The sequence below is a fragment of the Puntigrus tetrazona genome, chromosome 5 (genome assembly GCF_018831695.1).
Source record: "Puntigrus tetrazona isolate hp1 chromosome 5, ASM1883169v1, whole genome shotgun sequence".
Classification (NCBI taxonomy): domain Eukaryota; kingdom Metazoa; phylum Chordata; class Actinopteri; order Cypriniformes; family Cyprinidae; genus Puntigrus; species Puntigrus tetrazona.
Genome location: NC_056703.1, coordinates 27,398,877 through 27,415,094, shown reverse-complemented (window position 1 = coordinate 27,415,094; position 16,218 = coordinate 27,398,877). Strand labels below are relative to the sequence as shown.

General features: G+C 36.8%; 1 protein-coding gene across 6 annotated transcripts; it reads left to right on the top strand.

Moving 5' to 3' along the window:
- The first annotated feature begins 95 nt into the window (after window positions 1-95).
- Window positions 96-15,682, top strand: tut7 (terminal uridylyl transferase 7). 6 transcript variants are annotated; one of them, XM_043239914.1, is made up of 31 exons: window positions 96-160; window positions 238-291; window positions 1,454-1,770; window positions 1,856-1,974; window positions 2,216-2,323; window positions 2,418-2,595; window positions 2,684-2,772; window positions 3,092-3,143; window positions 3,315-3,384; window positions 3,865-3,991; window positions 4,102-4,221; window positions 5,141-5,269; window positions 5,392-5,569; window positions 5,645-5,973; window positions 6,456-6,719; window positions 7,917-8,067; window positions 8,494-8,580; window positions 8,897-8,997; window positions 9,209-9,266; window positions 9,592-9,695; window positions 10,335-10,424; window positions 10,500-10,613; window positions 10,865-10,942; window positions 11,494-11,671; window positions 12,038-12,085; window positions 12,693-12,784; window positions 13,414-13,529; window positions 13,681-13,844; window positions 13,919-13,971; window positions 14,075-14,141; window positions 15,034-15,682. In XM_043239914.1, exons 1-31 carry the CDS (start codon window positions 138-140, stop codon window positions 15,096-15,098), a joined length of 3,723 nt encoding a protein of 1,240 aa, XP_043095849.1. In that variant the 5' UTR covers window positions 96-137; the 3' UTR covers window positions 15,099-15,682. The 6 variants fall into 6 exon arrangements, with proteins under 6 accessions (XP_043095849.1, XP_043095848.1, XP_043095847.1 ...); XM_043239913.1 differs by having other exon boundaries at window positions 1,454-1,776; XM_043239912.1 differs by having other exon boundaries at window positions 1,454-1,776; window positions 1,823-1,974.
- Window positions 15,683-16,218: the final 536 nt, after the last annotated feature.

Sequence of the window (16,218 nt, the reverse complement as noted above, 5' to 3'; positions counted from 1 at the left end):
TGTAGCGTAAAATAAATGAACAAAGTTGAGTTTTTAAACAGGCGCTGCCGTTTTAAATCACTAGGAGCGGCTTTTATTTTGACGGCACGTATGACCCCGGAAGTGGAAGATGTATGAGACAGCGATTTCGATATTAAATGTCAAGCTTGTCACTTAAAAAGTGAAGTATTTAAAATATTCTTTATTTATGCTAAATTAAATTTAGCATAGGTAATTTTATTCTCTAAATCATTTCAGACCGATGAATGTCAGCCGATTTGACAGAAGCGTAGCCGGCGGAAGTGAGTTAGGGTCAGTATCAGACTTGTTAATGTTGTGGCACCTGCATGTCACAGTCGTCAGGAAAAATTTCACGTGATGCTGCCCTCAGATTTATAAAGCACGCCTGATTTTAGATTAGGTGAGTTGAGCATGTTCGCTTTCTTTAGGCTGTCGCGCGGTTGTTCGTGTAGGGTTAGTTTGACTCGTGCGTGACGCTCCTTCCGAGCTGCTCTTTGTCCTCGAGGGAAAGCAGTCTGCTCGTCTTTTACTTCAGTGTTGTTATTTTGACAACATGCATGTATAAACGCTGTTTCGCTTTCTTAGATCCATAAAAAAATATGGCAGTAAAAAAATGTGTGCGAATGGGAATTGGAGTATTTTTTTGGAACTAATAGGAGATTGATGTAATGTTATTAAACTTTGCGTGATCAGACCGGCGGCACGACGGCGTTCATTTAAAGACCTTGTGTGGATTGTTTATTAATGTAAATTATTATTACGCAGCTCTGCATCTTCATCTCCATAACTCGATGTTGAAAAACGTTCCCATCACGCATATAAATGCTTTTCTAGAAAAAACAGACAAATTAAATGAATTTTAAATGACAAAAATAATTAAGCGTCATATCATTAAAGTATCATTTACCTTAAGATGAGCAAAAAAAAAAGATTATCTTTAATGCTAATGTTTTAGGTTCATGAAATCTGTGTTTTCTTTTTTGATGTAAAACACCCACAGATGTAACATAGCAAAAAATGTCTGGGTCTTGTTTGTGATTTTTTTTTTTTTACTGTCACTGGCCATAATTAAAAAAAATTCAAAGGATTAGTTACAAAATGTATTTTTTTTATACACGTGAAATCATTTGAGAATGAAACAAACTGTGGTAATTTCTTGCAGAGGAAGAGGCAGTTCTTCTACTGATTAGGGGATAATACAAGTTTTCTTCATCAGTGCGTTATATTTTATGAAAAAGACGCTTTTTTTCAAATTAGCATCTTAAAATGAGTATGAAACAAAATGTCTGCTTTCGTTCGGCACAGATGATCTCACCACTTGACTTTGCAGTCCTCATAATCAAACATGACCTTTTATTTGACCGTGAGTGGAGCGCTTTCTCGTTATACTGAGATTACAAATTCCGTTTTCATTCTTCCTCCTATCTGTCTTGGTTCCCACCCACTAATCCAGAACCACAATGGCTGATAAGGGAAACAGGAAGTTTTCTCCGCGATACAGGAGACAGAAGGAGGCGGATGAAGCTGAGAGCTGGAGGAGCCCGTTGGGGCGAGACGGCGTGAACCATGAGCGCAGCTACAGTCCTAAAGCGAAGTGGGGTCACGGCCGAAGCTTTGAAGGCGATGGTAACCGAAGAGTCAAAGCCTCGCTGTCTTGCAGCTCTCCCGAGGGACGGCCGTTCGGACAGAGTCCTCACAAGGAGCGAATCCAGAAGGGTTCACCGGCTGACCGGTGGAACTGGAGAGAACGACAGAAACATGACAGACTCGGTAAATGTGCGTTAACCTGTCGCGTTCTGAAGCGCTGAGGTTAAACGTCTAGGTAATTTCGCTCTGTGTCCTGTTTGTGTATCAGACGGCATGCAGAGCTGGAGGGAGAAGAGCAGAATCGTCTCGATCGAAAGCTGCCTCACTAGACGGGACGTTTTACAGCTGTGCTTGGAAGCAGAAGGCAGCGATTGCGACCCTAAAGAGGTCTGTATAGTTAGAATAGTTTGAGTATTTCACCCAAAAATGGAAATTGACTGAACAAGTGCATGATGTGGGTTTTGTTAAGGATTATTCGGCGAATAGAAAGTTTAATTTGAAACAATAATGCTTTGTAACATGTTGAATAAAGAATAAATGTATTCCTTTCACAAAAAAAAGTAGCGCGCAGTACATCAGACGTGTTTGATTCGTATTCACATACTCTTCTTTTATGCATTTTTATTAGTCAAGCATGAGTCTGAAGTTCAAATGTGAGAAATGTAAGGTGTATTGTGAAGACATGTCACCAGCGCTCAATCACATCAGAGAAAGAGCCCACAGGAAGAAAGCCAAGGTGAGGGACCGCAGATTACCGAATCGTGGTTAATAATGTTAGCGGACTCATCTGGGCTCGACGTTGAAAGTGTAAACGTGTCTCCTCTTTACAGGAACTGCAGAAGCTGACGCTGCTGTTGAACATCCCTCCTCCCGGAAAGCCCCAGTGTCATTCAGTCACCTCGGCTCTGGAAGGCGTGCTTGCCGAGTTCGGTTTAAACGATCAGGATCTGAAGCAACGGCAAAACGTCCTCGCTCTCGTTGAGAGAGTCCTTCAGCCTGTCCTTCCAGGTGTGTGACGGCACAGCGGGAAATTCGATGCTCACTATCTTTTGTTTAATGCTTTTTCAATACATCTATGTTCGTGTTCGCCCTGCAGATTGCCAGTTCAGATTATACGGATCTTCCTGCACCAAGTTTGGTTTCAAAGACTCTGATGTAAACATTGATGTGAAGTTTCCATCCCACGTGAGTATGAAGGGCACATATATTCTCACAGCTTTTATGTGATGTATGCTATGAGTTTGATACTTAGACCTAACTTTTTAAACCAGCAAAGCTTAATGACTAGGGCTACCTGCTAATAAAAACATGCCAGCAACAATAACTATTCTAAATAAAAAAACAAATGAGCAATATGCTAAATATGGTAACAACATCTAAATCACGCGCTAACAACATACTAGAAACATGTTAATGATGTTAAAACATTCTATCAACAATCATTTAATCATGCTGTAACATGCTAGCAACATGTTTTCTAATAAAGAAAAAAAATTCTCAACAGTTCCAGCATCCAGATGTTCTGCTTATGGCTCAAGAGCATCTCTCTAAAAGTGGTAAGTTTAAAAGTGAAAAGCAGTGAAAGCAATTTCTGCTTCAATAGCTGAGAAGCAGTACGATTGTAATTTTATAAATGTTATAAACTATTTAGTGTACTTTTTAAGCATTCAGAATAAATCACCAACGATACAGGATGCAAATTTTATTTTCCATTTAATTTCTTGCAGATCTTTTTGCCAACGTTGAGGGAGACTTCTATAGGAGGATGCCTGTAGTTGTGTGCAAAGAGAAATCTAGGTATTTGTTTCCTTGCTTATTCACGCTTATTACATTTTTTTCTATTAACATTACCTGCTTCTGAAGGTGTGTATACTTTGCAATGTTTGGGATCCGTACGATATTTTTAGATTTTATTTAGATTTTATTTAAATCGATCAAATGTTTGAATAAAGACATTTATAATGCTACAAAAGATTTGTATTTTTGTTTTATTGATTCATCAAATAATTCCTGAAAAAAAAAGTATTATGGTTTCCACAAAATACGAATCAGCACAAGTGATTTCAGCGTAAAATAAATGAAAAATGCATTATTAAAATTATTTTAAATTGTAATTTTTCAATATTACTGTTTTAAGTATGAAGTTTTAATTAATGCAGCTTTGTTGAGCAAAATAAACTTCTTTCAAAAACATTTGTGCTTTACTTATCCCAAACATTTTGAATGTAGTAAAAAATTATATTTGACATTTAATAAAATTTTTTTGTGTCTCTAAAGTGGTCTGATCTGCAAAGTCAGTGCAGGCAATGAAAGTGCATGCTTGACAACGGCATATTTGGCTGAGCTGGTGAATCTAGAACCACAGCTTGCTCCTCTGGTTGTATGCTTTAGGTTGTGGGCTAAGGTAAGACTGACATTTACACTTCCGTTATTTTTAGGTTAAAAAATAGTGTTTTTCTGTTTTTGTCATTGATGATATGTGATGTTCTGTGTGTGTGTGTGTGTGCGCGTTAGGTTTGTTGTGTCGACCAGATGGAAGAAGGTGGACTCCCATCCTACTGCTTTGCCCTCATGGTCATCAGCTTTCTTCAGCGACGCAAAGAACCCATCTTACCTTCATACCTAGAATCTGTGGTGTGTGTGATTCAACATTAATACATCAACTGATAAAAGTTTATAGGACCGATTATTGCATCTGGAACCTTGTGAAGAGGTAAAATGAGACAATGTTCAGTCATCAGGTCATTATTGCAAAATAAAACCCTTCACGGTGATCAGGACCCCAATGCAAGTATTTCAGAGAGCTGTGTAATACACAACAGTATAGCGTTTACTTCCATGAAGAGTTCACTCATGAGAGACAAAAAGGAATATTTCACTCAAAAAAGAACATTTGTGGTTAGTTCACTCACCTTCAATCCATCAAGAAATTAGGCGCCGCTTTTTCGGTTAAAGCAGTAGAGGAGATTTTTAGCTGAAAACGTGGTCCTTGTTTATTTATAAAAATTATTACCCGTCCTAGAGCTTCAGGTACATGGCAAACTATTCAAAAGAGCCAGTTCATGGAAAATAATCCGATTTACTGGTTTGACAGAACTTCTGGATTACAGTTAATAACAGTTTCAGTTTCTTTCACAGACCAGTTGTTTTGCTTCATAAGGCCACAATATTTTATCAAGAGCCATGGGAATATTTCTTATTCATGCCAACGTGAAATTGGCTTGGAATTCGTTTTAAAAATGACTTGACTCAGAGTTGACTCTTTCATTTGAGAGAGCATTTTAATTTTGTGATAGGCTCTCATTATATTCAATAACCCGTAGTCATTGACTATTGACCTTCACTATATGAATTGTGAAGGGCCACGGTTTCGGATAAAAATCTTCTACACTGTTCTACTGTTTTCTTTTTTGGAAGTAACATTTTAAATTAGACTATTTAGAAGCTTAATAGAAACCTTGTTCCCAACTTTTTTTTTTCCAGTAACTGTTTTTTATCGTGAGGGAGTTTAATGTTTGATCTTTGTAGAGACTGATGCCGTGTTCTGTTTCAGGGTTTCCCCATGAGTAAACTGAAGAGCTTCTCCTTAATTGGAGTTGAGAAAGGACATGTGCTTTGGGTCTACGAACAAACCTCAAATGATTCCTCTCAAGATAAAGACAAAGCCATCAAGAAGGGAAAGGTGAGTGTCTTCCCGCTTATCCCTTAACTATTTTGATGTCAAGCCAAAAGTAAGTACACAAAATTACTACAATATTTTTACAGATTGGTTCATATTCCTGATTATATTCTTATTTTAAATAGTGTCCACTGGTTTTCAAAGGACGTAGTCCTCCTGTACTGCTAGGGAAGCTTTGGGTCGAGTTACTGCGATATTATTCGCTGGAATTTCAAATACCTGAGAAAGTCATTAGTGTGCGCACAAGCGGTGACCTGTGGCGTGATCTGAAAGACTGGCCCAAAAAGAGGATTGCAATAGAAGGTACGCAAGACATCGTGTGATACTTCTTAATAACGTCCAAGATATGAAACGCGTTCATCCTTGTTTTCTTTTCAGATCCTTTTGCTATTCGGAGGAACGTGGCTCGGACGCTGAATAGTCAGATGATGTTCGACTACATGTTGCACTGCTTCAAAACAACTTACAAGTACTTTGCTTCTCCTTCAAAAAGCACAGCAGGGAAAGTCAGCTCGAACTGTCAAGCTGACAAATCTGCGAATCACGTTGATTCGCTAAAGAAAAACATAAAAGTGCTAGATGAGCATTTGGAAAAATCTCATGTGAAATCCAGTCCACACAGTGCAGAAGAGCTGGAGGACTCTGACTGCATGATTGAGCTGGAGCAGGACGAGGAGGAAGAAGCTGACTCCGACATTGAAACTGAGGTCTGTGATTGGGTTGATCTCTCTCACTCTCTCTTTTATTTGTGTGTATATATATATATATATATATATATATATATATATATATATATATATATATATATATATATATATATATAACAGAGATAAGTAATAAAATGATAATTTTACACAGTACTAAAACCTAAACCAGTTATTTAGTTTTTGGAGGTCTTCTTTTTTTTTTTTCTCATCATGCGGTTAAATTCAGTAACATTTAGGATTAACAAAATATGGCTGTTCAAATTCATTACAGTAAAATTTATCATTGTTTTTTAGGCAGTTGTTTTAAGCAACAATAAAAGCTTGGGTGTTTTCCAGTTAAAATAAGACGCATATAATTATTACTTTGGAGTGTTGTTTCAACTCAATTGATTTGTACAATAGTGTAGGAACATAGGTTAGTTTTTTCAGTTGAAAATAACAAATGATCATCATCAAATGATCATTCACTTACTCCCATGTAGGGTGAAGAAGAGGAAGAGGAAGATGAAGATGATGACATAGAGCTCGATGGATCTGGATGTGATCATTCCGGCGATGAGATCTTCTCGTTTGAGCGTGAAATGAGTGACGATGTAGGGTCTGATGCGGCTGATCGAGAGGAAGCAGCATCTATTCCAGACAAACCCAAAGCTGAGTTTACCAAATCTGAATCTCCTGTGGGATATCGGGCTGGCCCTGAAGGCTTTCATTATGTCTTCAGCAAGCGCTTTTTCAGTAATGGCAAGGTAAACATTCATCTGTTTTGTTTTTTTTTTTCACATGCATGGCTATAGAGTGTCAGTTTGCATGTCTATGTGAATCCATCATATGAAGTAATTAGGGGGTGTGCGATATTTATCAAAACAAAAAAATAGTTACAAGAAAAGCTGCAGCAGAACATTTTTTTTCCTCATAGCAACATTGTAGAGTTTCATTCCTGAACGAATCTGAAAAACGCACATCTCCACCTTCCTCCACTATAGAGAAGTGAGGCTAAAGCATCTCTGTATGGGCACTGTCGTCTTACAAAAGTAATCTAGAGCCCAAACCTGTGCAGTAGTGATCATGAGTGATCTGCCCAAACACCTGCAAACCCAATCATGAAACCATACCATGTTCATATCATCATATAACCAGCAAAACTTATAACGATTTATCGTGTTTTTTTCTAATAGGAATTGCATAAAGCTCTTTCTCAAAGATAGCTTCCATCATTTTAAGATTTTGTTTGTTTACATGAAGAGGGTGGGGTTTATAACCTTTATTCTCATTATTCACTTACTCCCATGTCATTTCAAAACCGTAAATGTTTCATTTGTCTTCAGAACACAAATTAATATATTTTATATGTGACTGTGACTGTCTCATTAACTGGCAAGTAAACACTGTCAAGGTCCAGAAAAGTAAAAAAAAACTCAGTGACTCAATCTAAATGTTATGAGGCTGGCTCAAGAATACCTTTTGTATGGTAAGAAAATAAAAGTAGCGACTAATAATTCATGTAACTAATAATTCATTGAACTGCTGATAGCAGATGGACTATTCTGATGATGTCTTTCGTGCTTTTCTGGACCGGTCAAAAGCCTCCCGGTATTCATCTACTATATGTTAAAGTGTGTTTAGAAGACAAACGAAAAGTGATTAATGACCAAATTTTGGGGTGACGTGTTCTAATAATTTCTAAACGAATCAGCTTTTTTGAATGAATCATTTTATTGAATGATTCAGTGATTCATTCAGTAGGACTGCTGCCATTTACTTGCTGTTTTAGTGCTGTATTCATTGATCCATTTGCAGGCCTAAAGCAGCCACAAAAACAGTTAGGAAAATTTAATAATTTTGACATTTAATAAATTCCTGCACAGATAGTTCCAGCACTACTTCTGTTTTATTTTCTTCAGTGTGGGTCACAGTTACAGACTAACCTTCATTTTCTTTGTTAGTCCCCTATTCTGATATGCAGCCTTTGTAAGAGCGATGGACATTTGAAACAGGACTGTCCCGAGGACTTCAAACGAGTGGAGCTGGAACCCCTTCCACACATGACCTTAGACTTCATCAAGCTCCTCAATGAAGTCTGTGAGCAATGCTACCGTAAGTACAGAGAGAGTGAGAGAGATGGCTGAATTGGGAAAAGTCCACAAGCCAGGGTCTCGAACTCGAACACCTGGAGCACCTTGGCATTATATGTTAGTTGAGAGATTGTGCTTGATTACAGTAATACTTGTAATACAGCCAGCTGCTTTCTTTCACACAATTGTTCGTGCTTGGCCATGCAACTTGATGTTCTCTTTATTTCTTGATTCTCATGAAATGTAAAAATATGGGCAGTATGTATTCATGATTAACCATTTAACCATATGTAGAGCACTATTGTAAAAAGTGGTATACAAACAAACATTAATAGATATCTTCTAAATTTTCACTTGCTTTCTTTTACAAAATGTTGAAATCTCACTTACACAATTTTTTTTTTTGGCATATAATGTAAAATTGATTCATAAAAATGGAATCGTTTAGGTGACTTTGCGCCAGATGATGTGGAGGTGAAAGTCAGAGAACATATTTTACAAGATTTCGAGAATTTCCTGAGATGTCAAGTTCCAGGTAATGTGTGTCTGCTTAAATCCAAGTGTCTAAAAAAATAAATAACATTATAAAGGTATAATCATGTGATTAATGCATTAAACTGTACTTTCTGAAAGTGTATTAATGAATAGATAATTAGTATTATGTTGTTAAAATTATTCATGAGGTCATATGATGCATTACAGTACAGAATGCATTTATCAAAACTACTTTTATGATACATTATAAAATAAAATGTTACTAAAATAGATATCTCTTAGGACTTCTTTCTTTGTTTTGTGTGTAAAGGGAGGACTGTACAGATGCTCACTCCTTAATGTGTTTTCTTTTAAAGGAGCTAAGTTGGTTTTGTTTGGTTCATCCAAAAATGGCTTTGGCTTTAAACAGAGTGACTTGGACATCTGTATGACTCTAGAAGGCCAGGATACAGCAGAGGTACCGTGACTTATTCCCTAATTGTACAGTCTTCATGACACATGTAACTGTTCTGTGTTTGCTGTACACCTGTTTGTCATTGTCATATTTTTCAGACTACAATTGCATTAACACACATCGTTTTCTTTGTTGAATCGATGAGTATTTCAACATTTAAGAAAGGATCTCAGTGTAACATTGATTGAGTTTTTGTCACTGGTTTCTCTGACAGGGTTTGGACTCCATGGGTGTTATAGAGAGCTTGACTAAAGCACTGCGAAAACACCATGGTAAGCTCTTTGTTTAGTTTTTAAGTGTATTTCTGAAATTGCTGTGGAGGGCAGGCGCTCATTTAATTCTGTGTTCTTGAATCATACATTGCATTGTTATAGAGTTTTGACTTTTTTTTTAGGAAGGCAAAGACTATATTGTTTCTATGTACTCCCCTCTCCGTACCTCTAATGTTCTTTATGGTTGATGAAATGACAAAGAGCCCGTCTGTACGCTTCAGGCAACCTCCGTTCACTTTAAATGTATGTTAAGATAAATCAGTGGTTTTGTTTTACACCCCATCTTTCTCTATCTCTGCCATGTCTATTTATCCATTCATTTTAGGACTGAGAAACATCCTACCTATTACTACCGCAAAAGTCCCAATTGTGAAGTTTTACCACACCAAAACTGGACTAGAGGGAGATATAAGCTTGTACAATACACTGGTGAGAGAACAAACCTGACACACATTATGTATCGGAAGTTCAGGACACGGGGTACTGCAGTTGTTCGAAGTGCTAAGAAGAGAGCTTTTCTCAGAAGTTTAATCGTTAGTATTTCAGCGTAGGACGAGTACTGTGCTTGTTTGGGTTTCTTGATGCCGCTTCGTTCATAAAATCTTTTTTTATTGTTTGTTTAATTACAGATTTGAGTTTTGTTCTTAAATAGCCACTGCAGCATCTAAAACTTGAAACAAATTTTAAAATACTGTCTTGTTTCAAAGATGATTTAGCGACTTATTCAGATATTATTATGATAGCTTTAGGTTTGTAATCGTGAATAAAATTTAAATTATTTGTGGTAAATTACTGAATTTTGTCACTCTGCTCGCCTACACTTTCTGTTGTAAATTTAAATGTAGATACCAGTAAAAAATTTTTATTTAATTTGTATGCATGCATATTGAATTTATGTATATTAATAATATGAAAAACGCAGTGATAAGCATTGCATATTACAGTGCTTCGTTTGGGTGCTTACTGTAATAGCAATGCTATAACCCTAATTCTCAATTTGCTTGCTACTTTCTCATGCACATATTGTAAAGTAAGGAACAACCTGTTTTTTTTCTTTTATGTCCTCAGGCTTTGCACAACACCGAGTTACTGGCATCATATGCTGCAATTGACATCCGGGTGAAGATCCTCTGCTACGTCATGAAAGTGTTCACAAAAGTACGTTTCAGCAAGTCGCTTCCGGTGTATGTATCATGTGATGCATGTATCATGTGATGATGCTCGTGCTTTCAGGTGTGTGATATTGGAGATGCGTCACGCGGGAGTCTGTCTTCGTATGCTTACACTCTGATGGTGCTGTACTTCCTTCAACAAAGAAGCCCGCCTGTTATCCCAGTTCTCCAAGAGGTGCCTTTCTTGCTCGTATTAACTTTTGCAATTACACTTTCCAGGAATAAATAATACACACAGGTTTTACTATTGCAACACTTACACAAATGTTTCATCTAGTGCTTCAGCTGTTTACATACAAGCACATTCTATGTATTATTCCTTTTTAATGTGATTGATAAGTGCCTGTGCGTTATTCCATAAAAAGGCCACTACAGGTTATATTGGGACACTTATGATTATGCATTATTTTGTATATGTTTTTATAGATGCATGTTGAGGAGGAGAAACCAGTAGTCCTTGTTGATGGCTGGGATGTACATTTCTATAAAGATTTGAAGAACTTGGTAAGTAAGATTATTTTCAGTAACATAGCTGATTTGAATAAAAACAAATAATAATTTTAATCGTTTAAAATGTTTTTGTTAGCTTAAATTATGCTGTAAAATTGAATCTGGACTTGAGTTTGGCTGCTGTATCAGTTTTATTGCTCTAAATTATACTTTTGTGCAACAACAACAAATAAAAGCGTGACATTTTAACAGACTAGTGTAATCACTAACTTTCACGTATTTGATTTTAAAGCCTACACAATAATTTAGGTCTATTTTCAGTGTGCTGTACAGTAGTCAAGCCTCTCATGGTAATAATTAAATATAAAAAATACAGTAAAAACAGTAATTTAATTGCAATTAAGAATTATATTTGAATATACTAAAATGCAATTTATTCCTGCGATGCAAAGCTGGATTTTCAGCATCGTTCAGTTTTCAGTGTCACGTGATTGTTCAGAAAGCATTCGAATTTGCTGCTCAAGAAACATTTCTGAATATTTCAAAATATTACCGTTTTATTGCCGTAATGCCCAATAAGTGTGGGATCGTTGTTGATTCCTCAGCATAAATACTGGCCGGAGTACAAAAAGAACAAGGAGTCTGTGGGGCAGCTGTGGTTTGGACTGCTGCAGTTTTACACAGAGACATTTGACTTCAAGGAGACCGTCATCTGCATCCGCAGAAAAGAGCCTCTCACCACCTTCAAGAAGCAATGGACCTCCAAACATCTAGCCATTGAGGGTAAAAGCAAATCAGACCAAGACCCTAAGAATATGCAGCAGTAACATTATGCGCTCAAATGTAAAAGGTACAAAGCTGTCACTGGGCCAGTACCTTTTCAAAAGGTACGCACATATTTATGCTATTTGAAAAGTTACCAACCCAGAGACAGATTTTGTACCTTTATACTTTATGTGAATAAGAGTTTGCTTTGACTTATTTCTGCTCATTTCAATATTTTCAAAATGACATCTAGCATTTTGAAAGATAAGATGAATAAAAAAGACAAAAATTTGTTCATATTTGTAAATATTCTAAATATTTAACTGTAGTAGGCATAATGTTAAAGCAAGGCTTTTTAAACTAACATTTCTGTGTTTCTTTTAGATCCTTTTGATTTGGGTCATAATCTTGGAGCCGGCCTTTCACGGAGAAGTACGTCATGGTTTAGTTATTTTTTCTTTTACTGTTGTATGTATAGTTCTTTGTACTCTATCTTTGATCATATTTATCTTATCATATTTATAAGTATTTAAATACATAAACCTTCAGCCACCATACTTGGTGCATTTAGCTGCTGTTCTAATGGTTCGTTCGCAAAATGCATCTTTGGGTCTTAAAATGTGGGACTCAGCACTCAGGATGGTTTTTTAAAAAATTAACAGTAACACTAATAAACACTGTAAACAAAAGCATGCAAAGCTTGCCCATGTCTGGGGTCTTCTGATTGGTCCACCGTTTTTTGGAAGTGATATTTTTGAGCAGCGCTGCTCGTGAAAGTTTTGATTCTTTTAACATAAAATGGCATCTAAAAAAAATGTGCAACTAACATAAACATCTGTCTAGTGTGTTTACATAGAAAGCAATGGACAAGTATTGCATTGGAATAGAAAAACACATTCTGTTTGAACGTCCCTCAACCACGCTTGCATAAATAAATAGTAGTCCACTCTTACTCATCTCTACCATATAAAAAAAACGAGGCTCGTCTTGATAACGCAGTGTTTTTACATTGTGGCTGTTTGTGTCTTTATGTTTGCAGTGGCGAGTTTCATCCTGAAGGCCTTCATCAATGCCCGCAGAGTTTTCGGTTCCCCTGTCAGAGGCTTTCCTCAAGAGTATCCCAATAAAATGGTTTGTGTCCTTTACCAAGACTACAGCATTTCCGCTACATTCGTTCTAACTTGGCTGGTGGATTATATTTGATCTTTAACCTATGATTTCAATTTAAATATTTTCATATTCCAAATATATCTAAAACATTAATCTTAACATGAATGTATGACTTTAAGTGCACTCATGCCACCTGTGAAACCTATACGCCGCTTTTGTGTTCTTCTGTGCAAATTTTTTTTATTATTACTAATTTATTGATAACCTCTTTGTCTGGTTCTGCTTCTTATTGCATTGTTTTAATTACCGATTTTAAAAAAAAGCTTTAATTTGGCTTAATGACATGCGTCTAATAAAATTCGAAAAATGCCTTTACAATTGTAAAAAATATATTGATTGTCATTGATTTATTTGTTCTTATTTTATTATTTAAAAATAACACATTTTAATTTGGGGACCAATTCTCACTAATAACTACATATTAACGAAGACTTTTGCCTCACACTCATAAGTAGCTGTTTAATAATAGTAAGCCAGTGGGGTAGGGTTAAGGGATCTAAACAGCGGACATGCAAAAACTATGGTAACTCTGTTACTACATTCAGTAAAATGCCTTAGAAGTCACTGTACTTAATATCCCTTTTCTGCAGGAGTATTTTTTTGACCCAGAGGTGCTGACAGAGGGCAAGCTTGCACCCAATGACCGCTGCTGCCGGATTTGTGGGAAGATTGGCCATTTTATGAAAGACTGTCCAATGCGAAAGAGGTAAATCAGCACAAGTTGTTGTAGAGTTATCTTTTCACCTGTTTTGAAAGGTTATTTTTCGTACTAAACTGCTACAGTGGTCCATAGAGAACATGCACTACTCCTTTCTAAAAGTTTTGTGTGTGTGTGTGTGTTTCATTGGTCTGCTAAGGCAAAGACGTGACCCTGACGGGTTGTTCAGTGGACGTGATGTGAACCGACACGACGGGAGCCCTCACGCCGACAGACGGCGGCGGCCGAGGGAGGAGAAGTGCTGTTATCTGTGCGGCTCCAGCGGCCACATCAAGAAAGACTGCCTGCTGTCCAAATCCATAGGTAGCTGAGCTCATCGCATTGTCGCAGTTCTGCGGGAATGTGATCAGGAGTCATTCGTGTATTTTTCTTCGCAGAATCCTCCCCAAACACATACCAAAGAAGCTCTGCGTCAGACAGGGACAGACTAGTATGTCCGATACCGTCTCGTTTATAGTTATCGTGTTGTTATCGCAGTGAAAACATTGGAATTAAAATCCACAGCTCAGTTGGATTCTCGTGTGTGTTTGTAGGACAGTCCTCAGCAGGACAGAAAAAAGAAGCGAAAAGCAAAGAGGATGGTTTTGGGCCCTGAAGCAGGTGAGCACACTACATGTGTACATCGTGCAGTGCTGAACGTTACTGGTTCATTTAGTGAATTTAAGATACGGCCTCTACACTCGTCAGTGGCCAGTTCGTCTGAGCTAAACGGGTAATTCGTAATGGCATATTGAAATGTGGATCAGTCATGTTTTTTCTTTATGTGCAGCTCAAGAAATCAAAGGAGGCGCATCGCGATTCATTCATGTTGCCAGATCTTATACAAATAAGTATAAGGCAGGAATAAACTAAAACAAGAAAAATGTATCGTGGAAAAATATTGTCACCTGCATCTCCTTACTTCATTGACTTAATAAACCGGAACGCTTTGAACCGAGCCCAAAAAACAATCCCAATGACACTTAAAAAGCATTGCTTATATTAGATGGACATGGCAACACTTCGAGAGCTCTGTCAATGGCGGGTTAGTTAATGACTGAACATAAAGAGCCTTTGGTAGTTGTAATATTATAGTAAAAAAAAATTGCAAATACCAAATGTGCAAGACGTCAGAACATTGCTATATGGTTACCACGGTGTCAGTTTTTACATTTTAGAGAAATTATAATATAGGTGATTTCGCTGAAACTAAAACCGTTAAGCCTGGAATACACCACGTGATTTTTTTGTTTTTCCCGATTTTTACAAACGTCAGTAAGTGCATGATGTCTAGTGTTTTAAAAACCCTTTTATATTGGATTTTTTTATTTCCTTCAGTTGATAACGAAAACTGACCAAACGATAAAGCCACTTCTGAAACACAATCCAATGCACCAATGGTTTATTTGGCAAAGGAGCTCAAAACACCATCATTGGTCACGGAGGAACAGCTGTCTTTGCTCTGTATATAACTGTTAATATCCTGTTGTCGTGTTTCCTTGGTATATTGTAGGTAGTCTAGCCAGCAGGAATGCATCCTTAAATGCGTCTATGGAGAAGTGGAGCCCTTTCAGCTAAATCTTCTGAAGTGAGCCGTTTCTGGATGTGCAGCAGCCGGAGCTCAGTATTATCATGAACCCCAGTTAGAACACCTTGATGAATGTGCCTTGTATAGGTGTCTGGTTTTTATTTCATTTTTTTGTAATTGTGAAATGAATGTGACGTTTCTCATTTTATCCGTTTTTATTTTTATATTTAGAGTCCAGCTGATTATCTTTGTAATTTAGATCGTAGCCCCCAATGTGTGCTTTCGAATTTGCTCGAATAGTTTTAGTAAAAAAATTTGCACAGATGTGCGTCTTGTGCGTGTACCAAGAAGCATTTTATTTTGTATAAAATGTACATAAAGAAATACTAGTTGGGGTCTGTGTATTTAAAATGATGCTGACGTAATTGCGGGTTAAGTGTTGAGTCTGTTGCTGGTCATTGCGCTTTTTCAGTTTGGCTGGGCTTGGTTTTAGTTGCTATGCTTTATTTTAGTTTATATCAGAAATTTATTTGTGATTTAATGAACCGTGTATGTTTGGGGAAATTAGCTCCGTTGCCTTCGTTGCAATTGTTGCAATGTCAATAAACAAAACAAATTCCCTCCATGCTAATAATTTAACTGGTCCTTTTTTTTCTTTTTTTTTTTTTTTTTTTTGATGACAATAAATGAGTTTTGTCATAATGAAGTCTTTGTGCTTTTGTTTTTGAAATGAATTTAGATTTTCATGCATGCTTGTCGGTTTCTGCAGTTTGTTTTAATGGGCAGAGGACATATATCACTAGTTTTTGTCACATTCATGAGAGACGTTTTCCCATAACTGTTTTCATAACTGAAATTAAATTTGCATTTGACCAATGTTATCAGATAATAGTAAATCGCAAACCAGGTTGTCTGTGGTTACTATAGATTGCTTGAATGGATTCTCTCTTGTATTATCTCAAGAATTTATAGATTGCAACGATTAGACCTGTTTTTTGATCATTTAAAGTGCTTCCTGAGCACCGTGCGACCCCTCATGGTGCATAGTACATCGTCAAATACAACAATTTCAAAGTTTTTACTCGGGTTTAGGAACATTTTTATAATAATATTCACAATCTTTCTTTATATTATAATCACTAATCAAACTAAACGTCCTCTTCTGACCTA

Bases quoted from the DNA above. Each gene is read 5' to 3' on its own strand.
- tut7 (XM_043239912.1), top strand. From the start codon at position 138: ATGTCAAGCTTGTCACTTAAAAA. The intron at 5,270-5,391 runs GTGAGTGTCTTC...TATTTTAAATAG, and splicing joins AAGCCATCAAGAAGGGAAAG to TGTCCACTGGTTTTCAAAGG. The intron at 8,068-8,493 runs GTAAGTACAGAG...GGAATCGTTTAG, and splicing joins AGTCTGTGAGCAATGCTACC to GTGACTTTGCGCCAGATGAT.